This window comes from Candida albicans, chromosome R (assembly GCF_000182965.3).
Source record: "Candida albicans SC5314 chromosome R, complete sequence".
NCBI classification, from domain to species: Eukaryota; Fungi; Ascomycota; class Pichiomycetes; order Serinales; family Debaryomycetaceae; genus Candida; species Candida albicans.
In genome coordinates, this window is record NC_032096.1 from 1,913,845 (window position 1) to 1,929,827 (window position 15,983).

Consider the following 15,983-nt stretch of genomic DNA (forward strand, 5'->3'; position numbering starts at 1 on the left):
ATGGTTATTCTATTAGCTGTAGTAAACAAATGCACGATAAGAATATTTGTTTGCTTGATGCTGATTATTACTTGTCATATAAACAACTACATCGGTCAGTGAATTTAAGTGACAACAATTGTTTTAATCGGATTTGCATTTTCGTTTGCTTGATCAAATATGCTACTATTAAGGCAAATTCATGAAATTTGGATACACGAATTGTGCCAAAAATAATTCTGCTAAAGCATCGAAGAGGTGCAAACAAACCAAAAAAAAAAAGAAGAAAGAATAACCTAAGAGTATCAACTACAAAAAAAAATGAAATAGAAAAATGAAAAATCTGACTCAAGATGAGATCTTACATTCAAACTTTATAAACCAAAATGTCATTTTTTCAGTACAAGAATTACATAGAAGAGGGTGATCTAGTGCTTGCATATATCAGTAGATCTACAATCAAGCCAATAAATGTTAAGAAAGGTGAAATTTTTAATACCAGATATGGTCATTTTGAGCATGATAAAATGATTGGGATGAAGTATGGAGAACAAATGCCTGGGGCCAAAGGATACGGATTTATTCACTTATTGCATCCAACACCAGAATTATGGACATTATCATTACCTCATAGAACCCAGATAGTGTATTCACCCGACTCATCATACATTATACAGCGTTTGAATGTGAAGCCAGGATCCCGAGTGATTGAAGCAGGAACTGGTTCTGCATCTTTCACTCACTCATTTGCAAGAACCGTTACATTACTGGGCAAAGTATTCACATATGAGTTCCACGAGCCAAGATACTTAGAGGCAAAAAAGGAATTAGAAGAACATAAATTGGACAACACCACCATCACTCATCGTGACGTATGTAACGATGGTTTCAGCATTGATAATGAATCTATTGAAGGGGATGTTGTATTTTTAGACTTGCCATCACCATGGGATGCCATACCTCATCTTGATTCAGTGATCTCTACAAGCAAAGCAGCTGGAATATGTTGTTTCTCCCCCTGTATAGAACAAGTGGATAGAACTGTACGTGCATTAGAGGAAAATGGTTGGACTGAGATTGAAATAGTTGAAGTGGCGGCTAAACGTTGGAGTGCAAGAAAAGAAATGGTTAGGTCAGTAGCTGATGCAGTACAAAGAATTAGAGAAATTCAAAATGGACGCAAGACAGGATTGGAAGTAATGAAAAAGGGACCTTCCGAAGAGCCACCAGCAAAGTTGCAAAAGACCGATAATGGATACAAAACGCCAAAGAAAAGCACTAAAGTCAAAGAAGGGGACGAAAATTATACATGGCTTAATGCTACAAAATCTGAATCTGAAATCAAGAGTCACACTTCATACTTGACGTTTGCTTGTAAGATTCCTAAACAATAGATATAGTTAGGATATATTAATATACATATTATCTAGTAGTGTATTTACCAACTCTTGTAAGTAAACTGTTATTTTTTGTTGATTTCTCAACTTCGCCTTCCACTCCTTTTTGTTTCGTTTCCACTCACCGAGAAAACCAGCAAGAGAAAATAGAAAAGTGAAAGCTGGGTTGGACACTAGTATCTTTTTTTGCTGTGTTGACACATTCATAGTAAAGCAATTAATATATCTATATCATGTCTACTCCAATTGGTATGTATAAATTAGCAATGCATCCTCATCTTTGATGGCATGGTTACTAACAGCATCAATTTGTAGTGCTTGATCAAGGTACTGGTTTTGTCAAGATTGGTAGAGCAGGAACCAACTTTCCTGATCATACATTTCCTTCCATGGTAGGACGACCAATTTTACGAGCTGAGGAACGAAACATACTAGTCCCATCAGATGTTGAAATCAAAGATATAATGTGTGGGTCTGAAGCTAGTCAAGTCAGATCTTTATTGCAAATCAATTATCCAATGGAAAACGGTATAATTAAAAACTGGGAAGATATGGAACACTTATGGGACTATGCATTTTATGAAAGGATGAAAATCAATCCTCAAGGTCAAAAAATCTTGTTAACAGAACCACCTATGAACCCATTAAAGAACCGAGAAATGATGTGCCAAGTCATGTTTGAAAAATACGGATTTGATGGTGTTTATGTGGCCATTCAAGCAGTTTTGGCATTGTATGCACAAGGTTTGAGTTCTGGTGTTGTTGTGGACTCTGGTGATGGTGTGACTCATATTGTGCCAGTTTACGAATCGGTTGTGTTAAATCATTTGACGAAAAGATTGGATGTTGCCGGGAGAGATGTTACTAGACATTTGATCAACTTGTTGTTTCGTCGTGGTTATGCTTTTAACAGAACAGCCGATTTTGAGACTGTTCGTCAAATCAAAGAAAAATTATGTTATGTGTCCTACGATTTGGGATTTGATGCTAAATTGGCTCGTGAAACTACAACTCTTGTGGAAAGCTATGAATTGCCAGATGGTAGAGTCATAAAAGTTGGATCTGAGAGATTCGAAGCCCCAGAATGTTTATTCCAACCACATTTGGTCGATGTCGAGCAACCTGGTGTTGGAGAAACCCTTTTTAATACTATTCAATCTGCAGATGTGGATATTAGATCATCATTATACAAAGCAATTGTCTTATCCGGAGGTTCTTCCATGTACCCCGGCTTACCTTCAAGATTGGAAAAGGAATTAAAACAATTGTGGCTAACTAGAGTGTTGCAGGGTGATGCTTCTAGATTGGATAAATTTAAGGTGAGAATTGAGGATCCACCAAGACGAAAACATATGGTTTTCATTGGAGGTGCAGTGTTAGCCAATATCATGGCTGATAAGGATCATATGTGGATCTCAAAACAAGAATGGGAAGAACAAGGACCAAGAGTGTTGGAAAAGTTAGGACCTAGATAAGGTTTACATATATGATTTTGTATTTTCATTAACATAGATATAAATATTTTATACACTAGCTGTAGTTTAAGTTTTGTATTTGTTTCATTACAGAGTCAACCAAAGCATCATATCTATCACTTGTCATACCGTCACCCGAAATCCTACTATTATAACCGTAGTTTATAGATTGGTGAACAACTTCCCGAATAAAATTCTCGCTAACTATTTTTGGCAGTAGAAAGTCACAAGTTAGACATTGTTCAATTGTCCATCTATCGTTTGGGTCACGGTGTAAACAGTTTTTCATCAATTCGATAGCACTAACAGGCACCGGGGTATTTCCAATGCCACTACTGGGGAAGGAAATCTTTATATGCGGATTAGTTATAGCCATCAATTTTTGATTGCCAGAATATCCAGCAAAAGGTGCCTTCCCGTATATGAATTGATACAAAATACACCCGATTGACCATATATCCGAAGGCTTGCCTACCTTCCAAATTCTTGCTGAGGTATAATTTGATTCGCAAATGGCTTCGGGTGCCATGTAATTGGGTGTACCAATCTGGTTCTCTCTGTAAACATTTATGGTGTGGTCAGGTACAGCATTAGCAATACCAAAGTCTATGATTTTCAACATGCCCCTAACAAACAAAAAATTCGCTGGTTTCAAATCACTATGTACAATGCCAGCATCGTGAACATCTTTTATGCATTTAAACATTTCAATTGTGTGATATTTAACAAAGTTCAAATCCAACGGAGCATCCAATTTCAATCTATATTGAAGAACCTCGGCTAAATCAAGATCACCTTTTTCCATTATAAGATAAAGCGAACTTTCAGTGGTGGCATAATCAACCAAAGTCACTACTCTTTCACATGACTTTAGCTTTGTAAGTAAATCAATTTCCCCTTTGAATCCACTCACATCTTCGAATTGACCAAGTTCAACTTTTTTGAGAGCATAGACACAATTGTTATTGAGGGATCTCACTCGGTATACTTTAGATGATCCTCCTTTTCCTATAAGTTCCAACTTCTCGTACAGTTTATCATTTATTATTAATGCTCGTTTATTTCCAGAATGCTGGGGTCTATCGTAATGAGCTTTGGGTGGTATAGGTGCAGAGGGCAATACTTGTTGCTGATTTTGGCTACTGGCTTGAGGTTGTTGGGGAGGTTTTGGAAAGTCTTGTAACGTATTTCTAAATACTGGTTGTGCCGGGGGTATCATGGAATTGCTTTGCACATTAGGTGAGGGGGATATAGCAGATTTAGGGGCTTTTGGTTTGCGGAAAACATCAACAGCACTGTTGACAGGTATTTCACGGAGTGGCATACGACTTTGTTTGGGTTCTTGGAACTCTTTAGATTTATGTTCTTCGTAAGGAGACTGTAGTGCTGCTATTTGTTCAAGTTTTTTTATTTTCAATTCGGCCAATTCGTTTTCCTTTTCTTTTTTCACAAACTCTTGTTCCATTTGCTCTCGTCGTCTTGCTTCGATTCGTTTTGTAATGGTATCCTCAGCATCTATGGATGAATGGTTTTTCTTCAAAAGAGGGGAGAATCTTTCTAACGACGGGGCCTTTGGTATTATTTCACTCAACAGTTTGTGTTGCGGTGTAATGTTAAACTTGCTTTCAATTTTAGGTGATAGTTCGTCTCCAATTGGTGTGCTTTCTTGAACAAAGTCAGTACCTCTTTTGGGGGGTCCCAACAGTTTGCCGAACCTTCTTTTCCGTTTACTACGCAAGTCTTCAAATGTTTTGCTGCCTGGTGTTGTTGTCGCTGCAGTATTTATACTTGATCTATCTTCAGACAAATTTGTAAATGAATTAGATATTTCACGAGATCGGGTTGATTCGTTTGTAAAATGTGCAGCTAGTTTGTTTCGTAATGTATTGTCTCTTTTACTGGAGGAATCTGGGAAATCTAACTCATACTTTCCTGTTATTTGAGATGGTAGTGTAGAAGTTTTGGTTCTTTCATTCAAACACTGTATGCTATATGAGCTTAATGCCGGGGGTAGAACTGTTGGGTCGTCCTCTAATGCTAAACGTCGTTTGGTTGAATTGTTGCTTGATGGTGACGACCGATGCAGGGAAAAACTCGTCGCCACATGTGATAATAAATCATGTGGCATCGTCAAATCCAATCAGTATCTAGAATATATAATATAGTCCACAAACAAATGAACTGATGTTATAACTGGAGTGGGTATGTACAAATCAGAAGAACGGAAATGATTATTAAAGAAGAAGAGTTGTGATAGTTTCAATGTTGTGAGTATGTGTGTGCTCACTAGGTTTTTTTTTTATTTTCTCATTTGTAAACAAAAAAAAGAGAAAAAAAATAATAAGACCAAAATGGGAAAAGTGAAAAAGGAAAAGAAAAACAAAGTACCGACGCGCTTCAAAATAATTTCAAAACGGTTTGCTACCACACAGTGCTATTAAACTCTTTGTTGTTTGTTCTTGAATTAATTCTATACATTACAGGGTTATTAAATGTGTTTAAATAGATACTTAATAACATATTTCAAGACTTTATCCTAAATATCAGTTGAAGTAGCAAGAATGCCCTAAGTTTTATTGTGAAATTGATGGGGGTTTTTTTTTTTAAAATGAAAATTTTAACCAATTTAAGTTGAAATAATTTACATTTCTGTTTTGTAAAGTTAGACACATACAAAGTGATATATAAAAGAAAAATCATGCTCGAAACTATAGAATCAGCTTGGTAATCTTTTTGGAAAAGGAAAACCACGATACACTTACTATAATGGCATAATAGTAAAGGAATTATCATCACATTCAGAGCGAACTTGAGATACACTACCATTACCTATAACAAATAGACTGAAACCTGGACAAGTAATTGCTTCGGTGGCTTAGTTGGTTAAAGCGTAAGTCTCATAATCTTAAGGTCGCGAGTTCGACCCTCGCCCGAAGCAATTATTTTTTTTGCATTCTTTTTATTTTTTTAGACATTTTAATCATAAATAATTTTTTTTTTACTATTATCTACATATTTTGAATAATTATGTATACTATGTATCTATTTTCTATTTAAAACCCTCCTGTTAAATCTCGTATTTTATCCACCTCCTCTTGTAGTGCTTTCAAGTCATCCAAAATATTTGCCGTGGAATCGTTATTTGTTGAATACATGTTGCCATTAACGGCAATTTTCGGTGGTAGTGGTGGTGCTGATGTTTGAGTATTTGAAAATATTTCTGTAGTATTCAGAGGTGAAGTTCGAATTGGGAGTGGTGGAGCTGGAATCCTTCTCCTGGGTGGCGGTGGAGGAGGAACAGGTTTATTTGGTAATGGTGATGACGCTGATCTATGTCTTGATGGTGGAGGGATCGGGGCCAACAGAGAAGATCCACTATTTTGAATGGTGTTTTCCATGGTTTGCCCAGTCATCTGACTTGTAAAAGCAGAAAGTGAAACTTTTGGTTGTGGTGGCAGTGGTGCAGAATTATGTTCAAGACTATTATTATAAGAATTGTCATTAGTGATGAAATCATTAAAATCATTACTATTATTATTGGTAGTGGTAGTAGTTTGAGAATCCTTCGATGGAGCAAACATTCTAGCCATATCCGCAGGACCCGTTACATTCGGTCTCAACGGTTCCGGCGAAGGACTAAACAATCTTGCCATTTGAGCAGGTCCAGTCATATTGGGTTGCAAGTATGGTGTGCCACCAACACTCATTGTATCAACAGCATTCAAGTTTTGAAAATGGTTCATTTGTGACTCCATGTCTTTAAGCACTTCTTTCTCCTCCTCATCAGGCTTTTTCATTTGTTGTAGTAATTTATCCATAGGTAACAGATAATCTAATTGTTGTTGTTGTTGTTGCAGCAGTTGCAGTTGATCAACTAGTAGAGGGGATTGTGCTGGACTTATTAACGAAGCATCATGAACATCTACTTCATCGGAAAACTTTACTGATTTTGATTTTTTCGATCGTTTGTTACTTGAAGGTCTTTCACCTGTCAACAAAAACTGTGTGAATCCATCAATATCCAACGGTTGCTGAGGCTCTTGGTTTTGGTCTGTTTCCTCTTCTTCTTGTAGCCTTTTTTTTGATAAGATTGACGGCGGTGTAGGTACTGGTGCTTTGATTTTAATCAAGGACCTCAGTGGTGTTTCTCCTTGCAAAGTATGACTGATTAATCTTAATAATGCAAAAAACTCCCCGATATTGATAGAATGCAATATTTTGAAAAATATCTTGTTGATTATTTCCTTGATCTTCTCTGGAATCTTGAAATTGTTTAAAAAATTATAGACATCGTGAATAGAAATTGTTCGTGAATTTGTTCTGGCTAGTATATCACTATACCACCTCATATATGTTTTGGATTCTTGTAATGTTAATTCTTGGGCAGTTAACGATAATGGAATACCATCTTCCAAGTCTCTTAACAGGGATATGTTATCATAGCTATTATTGTCACTATGTACTTCCATGGGGGTATAATTGTGTGGATTCAACTGATCCGCAGAATTATTTTTAAATTGATCAGGATAAAGATGCTGTATGCTACGAAAGTTCAAGGGAGTGGGTGAGTTATTATTACTGTGAAGATTCCCATTTTGCCAGTTGTATCCATTCATGATAGCTGTTGATGCAGTGATGTGCTGAATAATCCAAAGGCTAAGGTATAATAGAATGGTGGTGTTGTTAGGAAAAGGTCCAAAAAAAAAAAAAAGATAAAACAATAATCAAATTTTGCTTTATCGTTAATTTTTGTCGATTTTAGTATTTTTTGCTGTTCAAGAGAAATTAAGTGCGTCTTTCTTTGTTTTCACGCTTTGTTTTTTTCGTTTTTTAGTATTCCTTTCACTCCGAATTGTTTCAATTTTTTCTCTTTATATGTATTATATTCTTAGTAATAAAGTATCTCATACGAGCAAATGAACAATGAAACCCTTATTTTGAAACAGCACGACATATTTTATTGAATGTACTTATAAACCTAGATCAGTTTATTATTATCAACCTTTTCCAAATTGAATTTTATAAGCTATCTGTAGTGCCTAAGAATGCAGACACGTTAACCTTCTCCCAACCTCCATCACCACTTCGAGTACTATTTAAATTGGGTCAAGAGTATCACAAATTTAGCTGGTCATAAATAAGGTCAACCAAAAACATATAATTTGCGTATTTGTCACAACACAGAGAAAATGAGTTATTAGGAAATTATAATGAATTAGATTAAAGTATAAACAGCTTTACATACTAAGAAAAAAATAAATTAATAAGGGGGGGGGGGACAGGGGTCCACAAAAGATCAAATATCCAACCCAGTTGGAGATGGGGATAACAACTAAGAAACCATTAATATTCGACTTACCATCATACTCTCATGGCTTCTTGCAATGCAACTGTCTCACTGATATGCCTATTATTGTTAATACCAATACTTTGTGGAGTACCTACCCAATCCTTATCTTCTTCTAAATCTAAAGGCTTACCCTTACCTGAAGGAGGTTGGTCTTGCATGTTAGACATCGCAATTCTTTCAACTTGATCAGCTGAAGGCATGAAAATAACTTTAGTTCCAGCATTCTTAGACACTGCTTGCATAGTATCCAAATAACGGATTTGCATAGCTGCTTTAGATGCCAAAATATCACTGGCCTTTCTAATGATCTTGGAACTTTCAAGTTCAGCTTTGGCACTAATAATTTTGGCCTCACCAATTCTTTTAGCTTCAGTGGCCATGGATAATGAAGCTTGTACTTTATCAGGTAATGTCAAGTCCTTAATCAAAATACTTTCAACATTTACACCCCAGTCAGCAGCCGTTTTAGAAATTATCAATTCGATAGATTCAGCCACTTCTTCACGTTTTTCAACAACATCTTGTAATATTCTACCCCCAATCACATCTCTCAATGTTGTTTGAGTTCTTTCAATAATGGCTTGATGGATGTTATCAATATCAAATATGGCTTTCATGGGATCAATTATATTATAATAGACAACTGAAGTTATAGTGATACTAACATTATCCTTTGTAAAACATTTTTGAGCTGGGATTTCCCTAATATTGATTTTGATGGAGACTCGAGTCAATTTCTCAGACCAAGTGTTGACATATGATAAACCTGGTTCAACTGTACGTGTCAATGCACCAAATGTTTGGATAAGACCAACTTCACCTTGTTCAACTTCTTGATATGGGTTTCGACAAAGACAACAAAATAACCCACAGGTACCAAACATTGAACCCAACCCGGCTATAAAACTTTGATAACCAGTCATTGGAGGTTGCTCATAACTTCTGGCAAAATTGTTCAACACCATCTCTGGTTTGTGAGTTGGTTGATCGGTAATTGCTGCTTGGGACTTTTTATAAGTATCAGGATCAAAAGAATCAGTGGAATGATTTGATTGAGCTTGCATTGTAATTGAGAATGTTAAGTAGTTTAATTAATAAGAATAAAGAATAAGGAAAAAATAAACTGTAATACTTGATAAAATTATAAAAAAGAATAAAAAATTGAGAATCAGTTGAAGGGGGGGATAATTCAAGGACTATTTATAGTAGTTTGTTATTTTTTTTTTTCTTAATTTTTTCTTGGAGGGTTAAAATAGTTTTGCTAGATTACTTTAAATTGATTAATTTATTGATGATTGATTTATTGATTGTTGTTATTATTATTGTCCTTTGTGTCCGTGTGCGGGTGGGTCTAAAATTAGTAGCGCCGTGCATAAAATAAGGTCAGGATTTTTCGCTCCATACTTTTTTTTTTCAGTATCTACACAAATTAAAACACGAATTGAGGCAATGCAATAATTGATTGATAGTTATGAGCATCTACAACAGATCAAAACCCCACAAATTCAAATATTATTATATAAGAACAAAGCAAGATATATTCGTCTATCTACAAAATGTAATCTTCAAGTATAATGTGTGGTATTGTACATAGCTGGGAGCGGAATAATACGAAGTTGATTAATATTAGAATGTAGTAGCACTCTTAATTGGGACGTATTCATTGGTCAAATAAAACTAATGATTGGCGACTACTAAATTGAACTTCTTGGCAATATCGATGATGATAATTTTTGATTAGCAATCAACCTCGTTCGATAGTTCAAAATATACATACAGACGTGTAATTTCAATGTCATTCAATGTAAATGTGCAACAGCCATATGATTAACTAGGAGGCGCAATAGTAATCATCATCCGTGTTTTTTCTTCTTTGCTATCGATATTGACAGTATACAGCTCGGAGATACCACGTACCACAAAGGTAATGTTTTAAACGAAAATAAATGGCTGATCAATTACGTAATGCCCTAAAACAATTTATTTTTTTTGAACTTTACGAACTTCGTTTGTATGCAGTCTAACTAGCTGTCACACACTCAGCCAACATTACCGCGAATACAGGCTGATCAGGTCAAGTGCGACATCTAGACAATTACTCAACATCTTACAAATGATGCACAATGACTGCAAGTAATTGCCTACGACATTTTAGGGTAACAGAAACTTAAAGTAAGTGTAATAAGAATTGGTGGACACACATCCGTTCAATTTTGCACATAAACTACTTTATTTAAGAGAAATATTTAGAAGAAGAAAAAGAATTATTTTATATTATTTAGGTTTAATTAGAGAAATGAAAGTACTATATACTTGAGAGCATTTAAGGTGAATATTATCACTGGTAAAAGGAGTTAAATGTGTAACCATTCATGAATAATGGTTCAACCTGAGTCAGAGGAATTGAATACTAATGGAAATCTCATAAAAAATTACTATATTATAAATTATCTTAAATTAACTGCTGAACGTACGCACTGAGATTTGCTACGTCGTGACACTAGCCAAATCACAAATAGTTTACTTAAACACCAACAGGCTAAGAGGCATACTATCATTTGAAGTAATGAGTAGATTTAGAGTTGGCTTACAAAATGAAAGTATCATATTTGCAACAATCAAATTAGTTAGTTGTTACGTTATCAAACCTCACGAAGGAGCCAATTGAAAGATCAGAGTAGTCTTGTTGAGTATCTTGATTAGTACCGTTCTTTTATATTCTATTCTAAGTCTTTCTATAATATTTAAATTTCCAAATTTTCAATCTGTTTGACTAAATCATCATCACCACCTAATCCATGAACAAAATCTGCCAATAAATCTCTTGGGTCTTCTAACCCAATTGAAACTCGCAATAATTTCTTACTAATATGATCATCACTCATAGCTCTCCATTCAATCAAACTTTCAGTACCACCCAAACTAGTAGCATGATGAAACAATTTCAATTTAGAAGGTAATCTTTTTGCTTTATCTTCAGAAACCAACTCAATTGAAAACACAGGACTTTGACCAATTGGCATTTGTTTCTTGATATATTCATCGTCTTGTAATGACCCATGATAAATTGTTTCTAAATCAGGGAATTTATCCTTATTTTCAGCAATATATTTAACAATAAATTCTGCTGTGGCTGATTGTCTTCTAATACGTAATTCAAAAGTCCTCAAACTTCTCATCAATAAAGCACTTTCCAAATTACCAATGTTTGTTCCCAACACTAATCTATCCAATAATAATTTATTTTTAATTTCTTGAGATTTGACCAATAAAATCCCTGCTAGTAAATCACTATGACCACCGAAAAATTTAGTAGCCGAATGCATAACAATATCAGCACCAAAATCAAAAGGATTCATCAATGGAGGAGGAGCAAATGTGGCATCAACTGATAATAATGCACCTTGAGCATGAGCTCTTTCAGCATATTTCAGAATATCCAAATTGGTACCATAAGGGTTAACTGGGGTTTCTAAATGAACCAAATCTCCCTTTTGTAATACTCCATCAAAATTATCATCGATACCAATTTGTTTTAATCCAAAATTTCTTGTCCAAATATCGGCAATTCCATGAACACCATGATAAATTTGGCCAAATGCCATAGTCTTAGGATTAACATAAGTGATTAATCCATTAAACGCACCCAATCCAGAATTATAAATGACTGCTGGATATCCAGTAATTTTTTCAATAATGGCTTCTATTTGAGCGGCATTAGGATGGTTTTCACGTGAATAAACCAAAGTGTTAGGATCAGTTAATCCACCAGGTACTAATTCATCAGGATTGTTAGAATAACTGTATGTTGTTGAGATATGAATTGGGTTGATTACATCAATCACACGTTTAAGATGATCACCACCATGGATAGAGTCAGTTGCCAAGCGAGTCATTATTGAAAGGGTTACAGTGGGGAAAGAAAAAGGGAAAAGGGAAAAGAGATAAAGGGAAAAGAGATAAAGGAAAAAAGAGAAAAGGAAAAGGGTTTATATATAATTTGAGAACGAAAAAATGAACGATTGCTCCTATCGGGATAAATTACTCATTTATGTTGAAGTCCTGAACAGGGGAAGAAGAAGAAGTAGGACTAATTTCTTTTCAACGCCACACAATGGATTTACGCACATCCGGGATATTCAACAACAACAACTCAACAGAGTTAATTATTAATATGAACATCATAATTAATGTAATGAATCAAGTATGTATCTATTTTCTTTTATGTGTATTGTTCCATCCTCTTTTCTCCAATATTTCTGAATACCTCAGAAACCTTTATTATAAAGTTCTTGACATATTCCCGTGAACAAACACCGAGTCGAGTCGCCGTTATACCTTTGATATTCTTTTGTGTTACAATTGACCATAACAACATCAGTTGATGATGTATTACTTTACCGTTTTACTAGATAGCTAGAAACATACCCATATACAGTAGTGATCTGAGTTTTTCTTCAACAAATACAATTAACAAGAAGTAAAGATTATTGGCATTCTATGAATAGTATATTCTCAAAAGAATAGTATGGGCAATACTTTGTGAATCTCTTATACTACAGGACTCTAATCTCATTTCTTCTAAACTATAACAACAAAATACAATTTCTCAATATACAAATATAAATATAAATATAATTATATATATCTAAAAATATCATTCTATTTAGTGGCATGTTCACTTGCCTTAATTTCTCTACCCAATCTAGTGATCAAATAATAAATACAACCAATAAATCTAAATAATGCCATAAATGCCACTGTCCATAAAATCACCGTCAAAAATACTGCAGCACGATTACTCTTCAAGTTGGCCAAATCGGTGGCTTCAACAAATTGATTAAATCCACCAGTTTCTAAAACCAAGGCAATGACAACAAAATTTGTAAACATCCATACCAAAACTGTCATGGATCTAATGAAAGCATAATAATCTTCGGTATTAGTAACAAGCACTTTCTCTTCTGGAGGTGCTGGATCTCTAATTTTTTCCAATTGATCAAGATAAGATTGATTGATTTGTTCTTTGGAAATAGGAACACTAACATCGAATGTACCATCTTCTCTTAATTTAGCTTCACCCAATGATTTACCACCAACTTCACCTTTAGTACCCCAGGAAATATCATCAATATTACAAAATGCATAAATATTAAGGACATTGACATAAGATGGTGAAAGCAAAATATATTGAACAAAAGATGTAAACATATGCCAAGGTTCAAAATATAAAAATGATGCAAGGAAATATAATGCATAAGTTGATGAAGTTGCCACCACCAAATCTCTAAATTCTGAATTTTGGAAAAATAATGAAACGGTTATTCTTGTTCCTGATCGATAAATATCTTGAATAGAATGTACAGCCATGAAAATAGCAGCAAATATCATATATGCCATCAATATGGCAAAGAAAATAACAATCGTGACATAAAATTTTTCTGTACCTTTAGGTTTATTACCAAAACTTAAAACAAATGTAGTTACAATAGATGCAAGATATAACCAAAGAAATATCACCGATAAAATCTTACCCGGAGCAAAACCCAAAGCCTTATCTCCTAAAGAAGTTGTCAATATCCTAAACACCAAAAAATATGAACCAATGGAAAACCAAGACACAATAAGATTAATTAATTGATAAAAAAATTCAATGTGTAAGAAAATTTTTCTACCAAATGAATGAGAACTTGTCCATACTTTATAAAAATGAACTAACGAATATATAGCAGCAAAGAAAGAACCATTAAGCCAACGTCTTCTTTGTAATATAAATTCAGCTAATCCTTCAGGAACATCGGTTTCAGCTCTTGCTGATTTACAATATCGTAATAACCAATTACAACCCCTTTTAGCAACTAATTCGAAACATAAAATACGATCTTCAGCCAAATACATATTCGAAGTAAATATCCCTGCCTCTTCTTTCAACATTAAATGTTTCATTTGAAATTCATCATCATTTGGATCAAGTTCTCCACTACTGTGTAAAAACTCCCCTTTAAAATATTTTTCTAATGGACCAACCCCATTAATATCATTTTGTAATGCAATAAATCTATACGCTGAAAATGCCCCGGGTAACACCGAAATAAATCCAAATGATGATTCAGTGGGTTTATCTAAAATGTTAGATATTTTATATTCAAAATTTTGTCCATACACCAATGGATTAGTAATCATTTGACGTTTTTTCAATGATGTAGTAATTTCTCCACAAGCACCAGCAACACGATGATCACGATCAAATTCTTTCCATAATTCATATAATGATCTTCCTGATGGTTGAGTACCACAATCCAATAACACCACGATTTTTGGATCTAAAACTTGTCCAATGGCTTGGAAACACCAACGATGAGAATTGATTTTTTTAGCATTTGTTTCTTTTAAACAAAATAACATTTGTACGGGGACAACTTTTTCTGTAGTCAATTTAACTACATCATCAGTAACTTTTGAAATACCCACTCTGGTAGTATATTCAAACATATGAGCTTGCACTTTTTTATCATCAACTCTACTTTTAGCTAACCCTTCTTGATACACACCTAACCCTGCCAATAATGCTTGTGCTCTTTCATTAATCTTTGTACGACCATCACTGACAATACATACAACAATTTTCTTCCATGAATCTTTCCCCCAAGTCGATGAACGAGCTTTAGATTCCAAATATTTGATGTTTTTAAACACACCTTTCAAAGTACGTCCTAACAATATATCATCTTCATTATACATGGTGATAACAATCATCAATTCCGTTTGTCGAGGTATTGGATAATGTACTGGTCGTAAAATATAAGCATCTCGATAGAAATTTGATGGTCCACAAGTTACTGCTGTATATCTCATAAAGGCAAATTCTCTTGATAAACCACCAGATTTTTCAGCAGGATTATAATCAGGGAATTTCGATAATAATTCATCAGCAACAGGACAATCCAAAACTAAATGTCCATTTAAACCTGTGGCTCGAGTGAGTTTCTTGGAACGGACTTCTTGTTGTGGAGGAGGTTCTTCAAATGATCGTTCTTCTCCAAATGGGCCAGAAATGGTTTCACTACCAGGTTCTTTTTCAAAACTCGTCTCACCTTCCTCTTCTTCTTCCTCTCCTTCAGGTATGACACGTTCAGTGGGGACATAGTCCAACTGACTTTGACTTTCATCATCAGCATAACTAATCGCTGCCAAATCAAAATGATCCCCTTGAAATTGATTATACTGAATACGTTGATCATATTCTTGTTCATCATTATCTTCTTCATCATAAACATGAGGAATGAAAGCTTGGTTATAAGTGGGGTTCATGAGATGATTAGGTTGACCAGTACGATAATGATGATCATTACCTTGATATGAAGTATCTGTCATTTCATAACTTTCAGTGAATGGATTATCATGTGGAGGTTGGATCTGTGTTTGAGAAGTGTCAAATATGGGATGATCATAATAAGAATCACTTAAAGATGTACGAGTTTGATTACGATAAATTGGTTCTGGTTGTTGGAAATTAAGTGAATTAGTAGAAGTATTATGATAATTATAAGTTCCTTGTGTTAATGGAGTGTTGCTTCTTTGGTTAAGAAATTCAATCGACAGTTCATCACCATCTGAATCGTCTCGACGGCTGTTGTTGTAAGCATGAGGACGAAGATGGCTGTTGCTGTTGTTGGGATTGTTATAGCTCATTTTTGTTTAGTTGTTGTATATATAAAAACCACTCCTGACCTTGAAAGTGAAAGTGAAAGTGAAAGTAGTTGGGAATAAAAATGAAATCCT

The 15,983-nt window shown here is 34.6% G+C and overlaps 7 protein-coding genes and 1 non-coding gene across 8 annotated transcripts, besides 1 other annotated feature; 3 read left to right on the forward strand and 5 right to left on the reverse strand. All coding sequences in view use genetic code 12, as the record gives it.

The window, feature by feature from the left end:
• Window positions 1–365: 365 nt before the first annotated feature.
• On the forward strand, window positions 366–1,373 carry CAALFM_CR08940WA (tRNA 1-methyladenosine methyltransferase subunit; the record flags this gene model as incomplete). Its single annotated transcript, XM_711333.1, has 1 exon — window positions 366–1,373. One exon carries the CDS (start codon window positions 366–368, stop codon window positions 1,371–1,373), a length of 1,008 nt encoding a protein of 335 aa, XP_716426.1.
• Window positions 1,374–1,609: 236 nt separating this feature from the next.
• On the forward strand, window positions 1,610–2,851 carry ARP2 (actin-related protein 2; the record flags this gene model as incomplete). Its single annotated transcript, XM_019475567.1, has 2 exons — window positions 1,610–1,625; window positions 1,692–2,851. The coding sequence occupies 2 exons, from the start codon at window positions 1,610–1,612 to the stop codon at window positions 2,849–2,851; spliced, it is 1,176 nt and encodes a 391-aa protein (XP_019331112.1).
• A 55-nt stretch (window positions 2,852–2,906) lies between these two features.
• Window positions 2,907–4,979, reverse strand: MPS1 (serine/threonine/tyrosine protein kinase; the record flags this gene model as incomplete). The annotated part of the gene is made up of 1 exon (XM_711335.1): window positions 2,907–4,979. The coding sequence occupies one exon, from the start codon at window positions 4,977–4,979 to the stop codon at window positions 2,907–2,909; it is 2,073 nt and encodes a 690-aa protein (XP_716428.1).
• A 736-nt stretch (window positions 4,980–5,715) lies between these two features.
• Window positions 5,716–5,789, forward strand: tM(CAU)4. Its single transcript has one exon. It is a non-coding gene; the product is annotated as a tRNA-Met (tRNA).
• A 115-nt stretch (window positions 5,790–5,904) lies between these two features.
• CAALFM_CR08980CA (uncharacterized protein) lies at window positions 5,905–7,467 on the reverse strand (the record flags this gene model as incomplete). The annotated part of the gene is made up of 1 exon (XM_711337.2): window positions 5,905–7,467. The coding sequence occupies one exon, from the start codon at window positions 7,465–7,467 to the stop codon at window positions 5,905–5,907; it is 1,563 nt and encodes a 520-aa protein (XP_716430.2).
• Window positions 7,468–8,212: 745 nt separating this feature from the next.
• Window positions 8,213–9,265, reverse strand: CAALFM_CR08990CA (uncharacterized protein; the record flags this gene model as incomplete). Its single annotated transcript, XM_711338.1, has 1 exon — window positions 8,213–9,265. The coding sequence occupies one exon, from the start codon at window positions 9,263–9,265 to the stop codon at window positions 8,213–8,215; it is 1,053 nt and encodes a 350-aa protein (XP_716431.1).
• A 965-nt stretch (window positions 9,266–10,230) lies between these two features.
• Window positions 10,231–10,701: a long terminal repeat ((eta-Rb) Solo copy of the long terminal repeat (LTR) associated with the transposon Tca11; about 470 bp long, 13 copies per genome).
• A 244-nt stretch (window positions 10,702–10,945) lies between these two features.
• On the reverse strand, window positions 10,946–12,097 carry CAALFM_CR09010CA (putative cystathionine beta-lyase; the record flags this gene model as incomplete). Its single annotated transcript, XM_711339.1, has 1 exon — window positions 10,946–12,097. The coding sequence occupies one exon, from the start codon at window positions 12,095–12,097 to the stop codon at window positions 10,946–10,948; it is 1,152 nt and encodes a 383-aa protein (XP_716432.1).
• Window positions 12,098–12,863: 766 nt separating this feature from the next.
• Window positions 12,864–15,893, reverse strand: CHS2 (chitin synthase I; the record flags this gene model as incomplete). The annotated part of the gene is made up of 1 exon (XM_711340.1): window positions 12,864–15,893. One exon carries the CDS (start codon window positions 15,891–15,893, stop codon window positions 12,864–12,866), a length of 3,030 nt encoding a protein of 1,009 aa, XP_716433.1.
• Window positions 15,894–15,983: the final 90 nt, after the last annotated feature.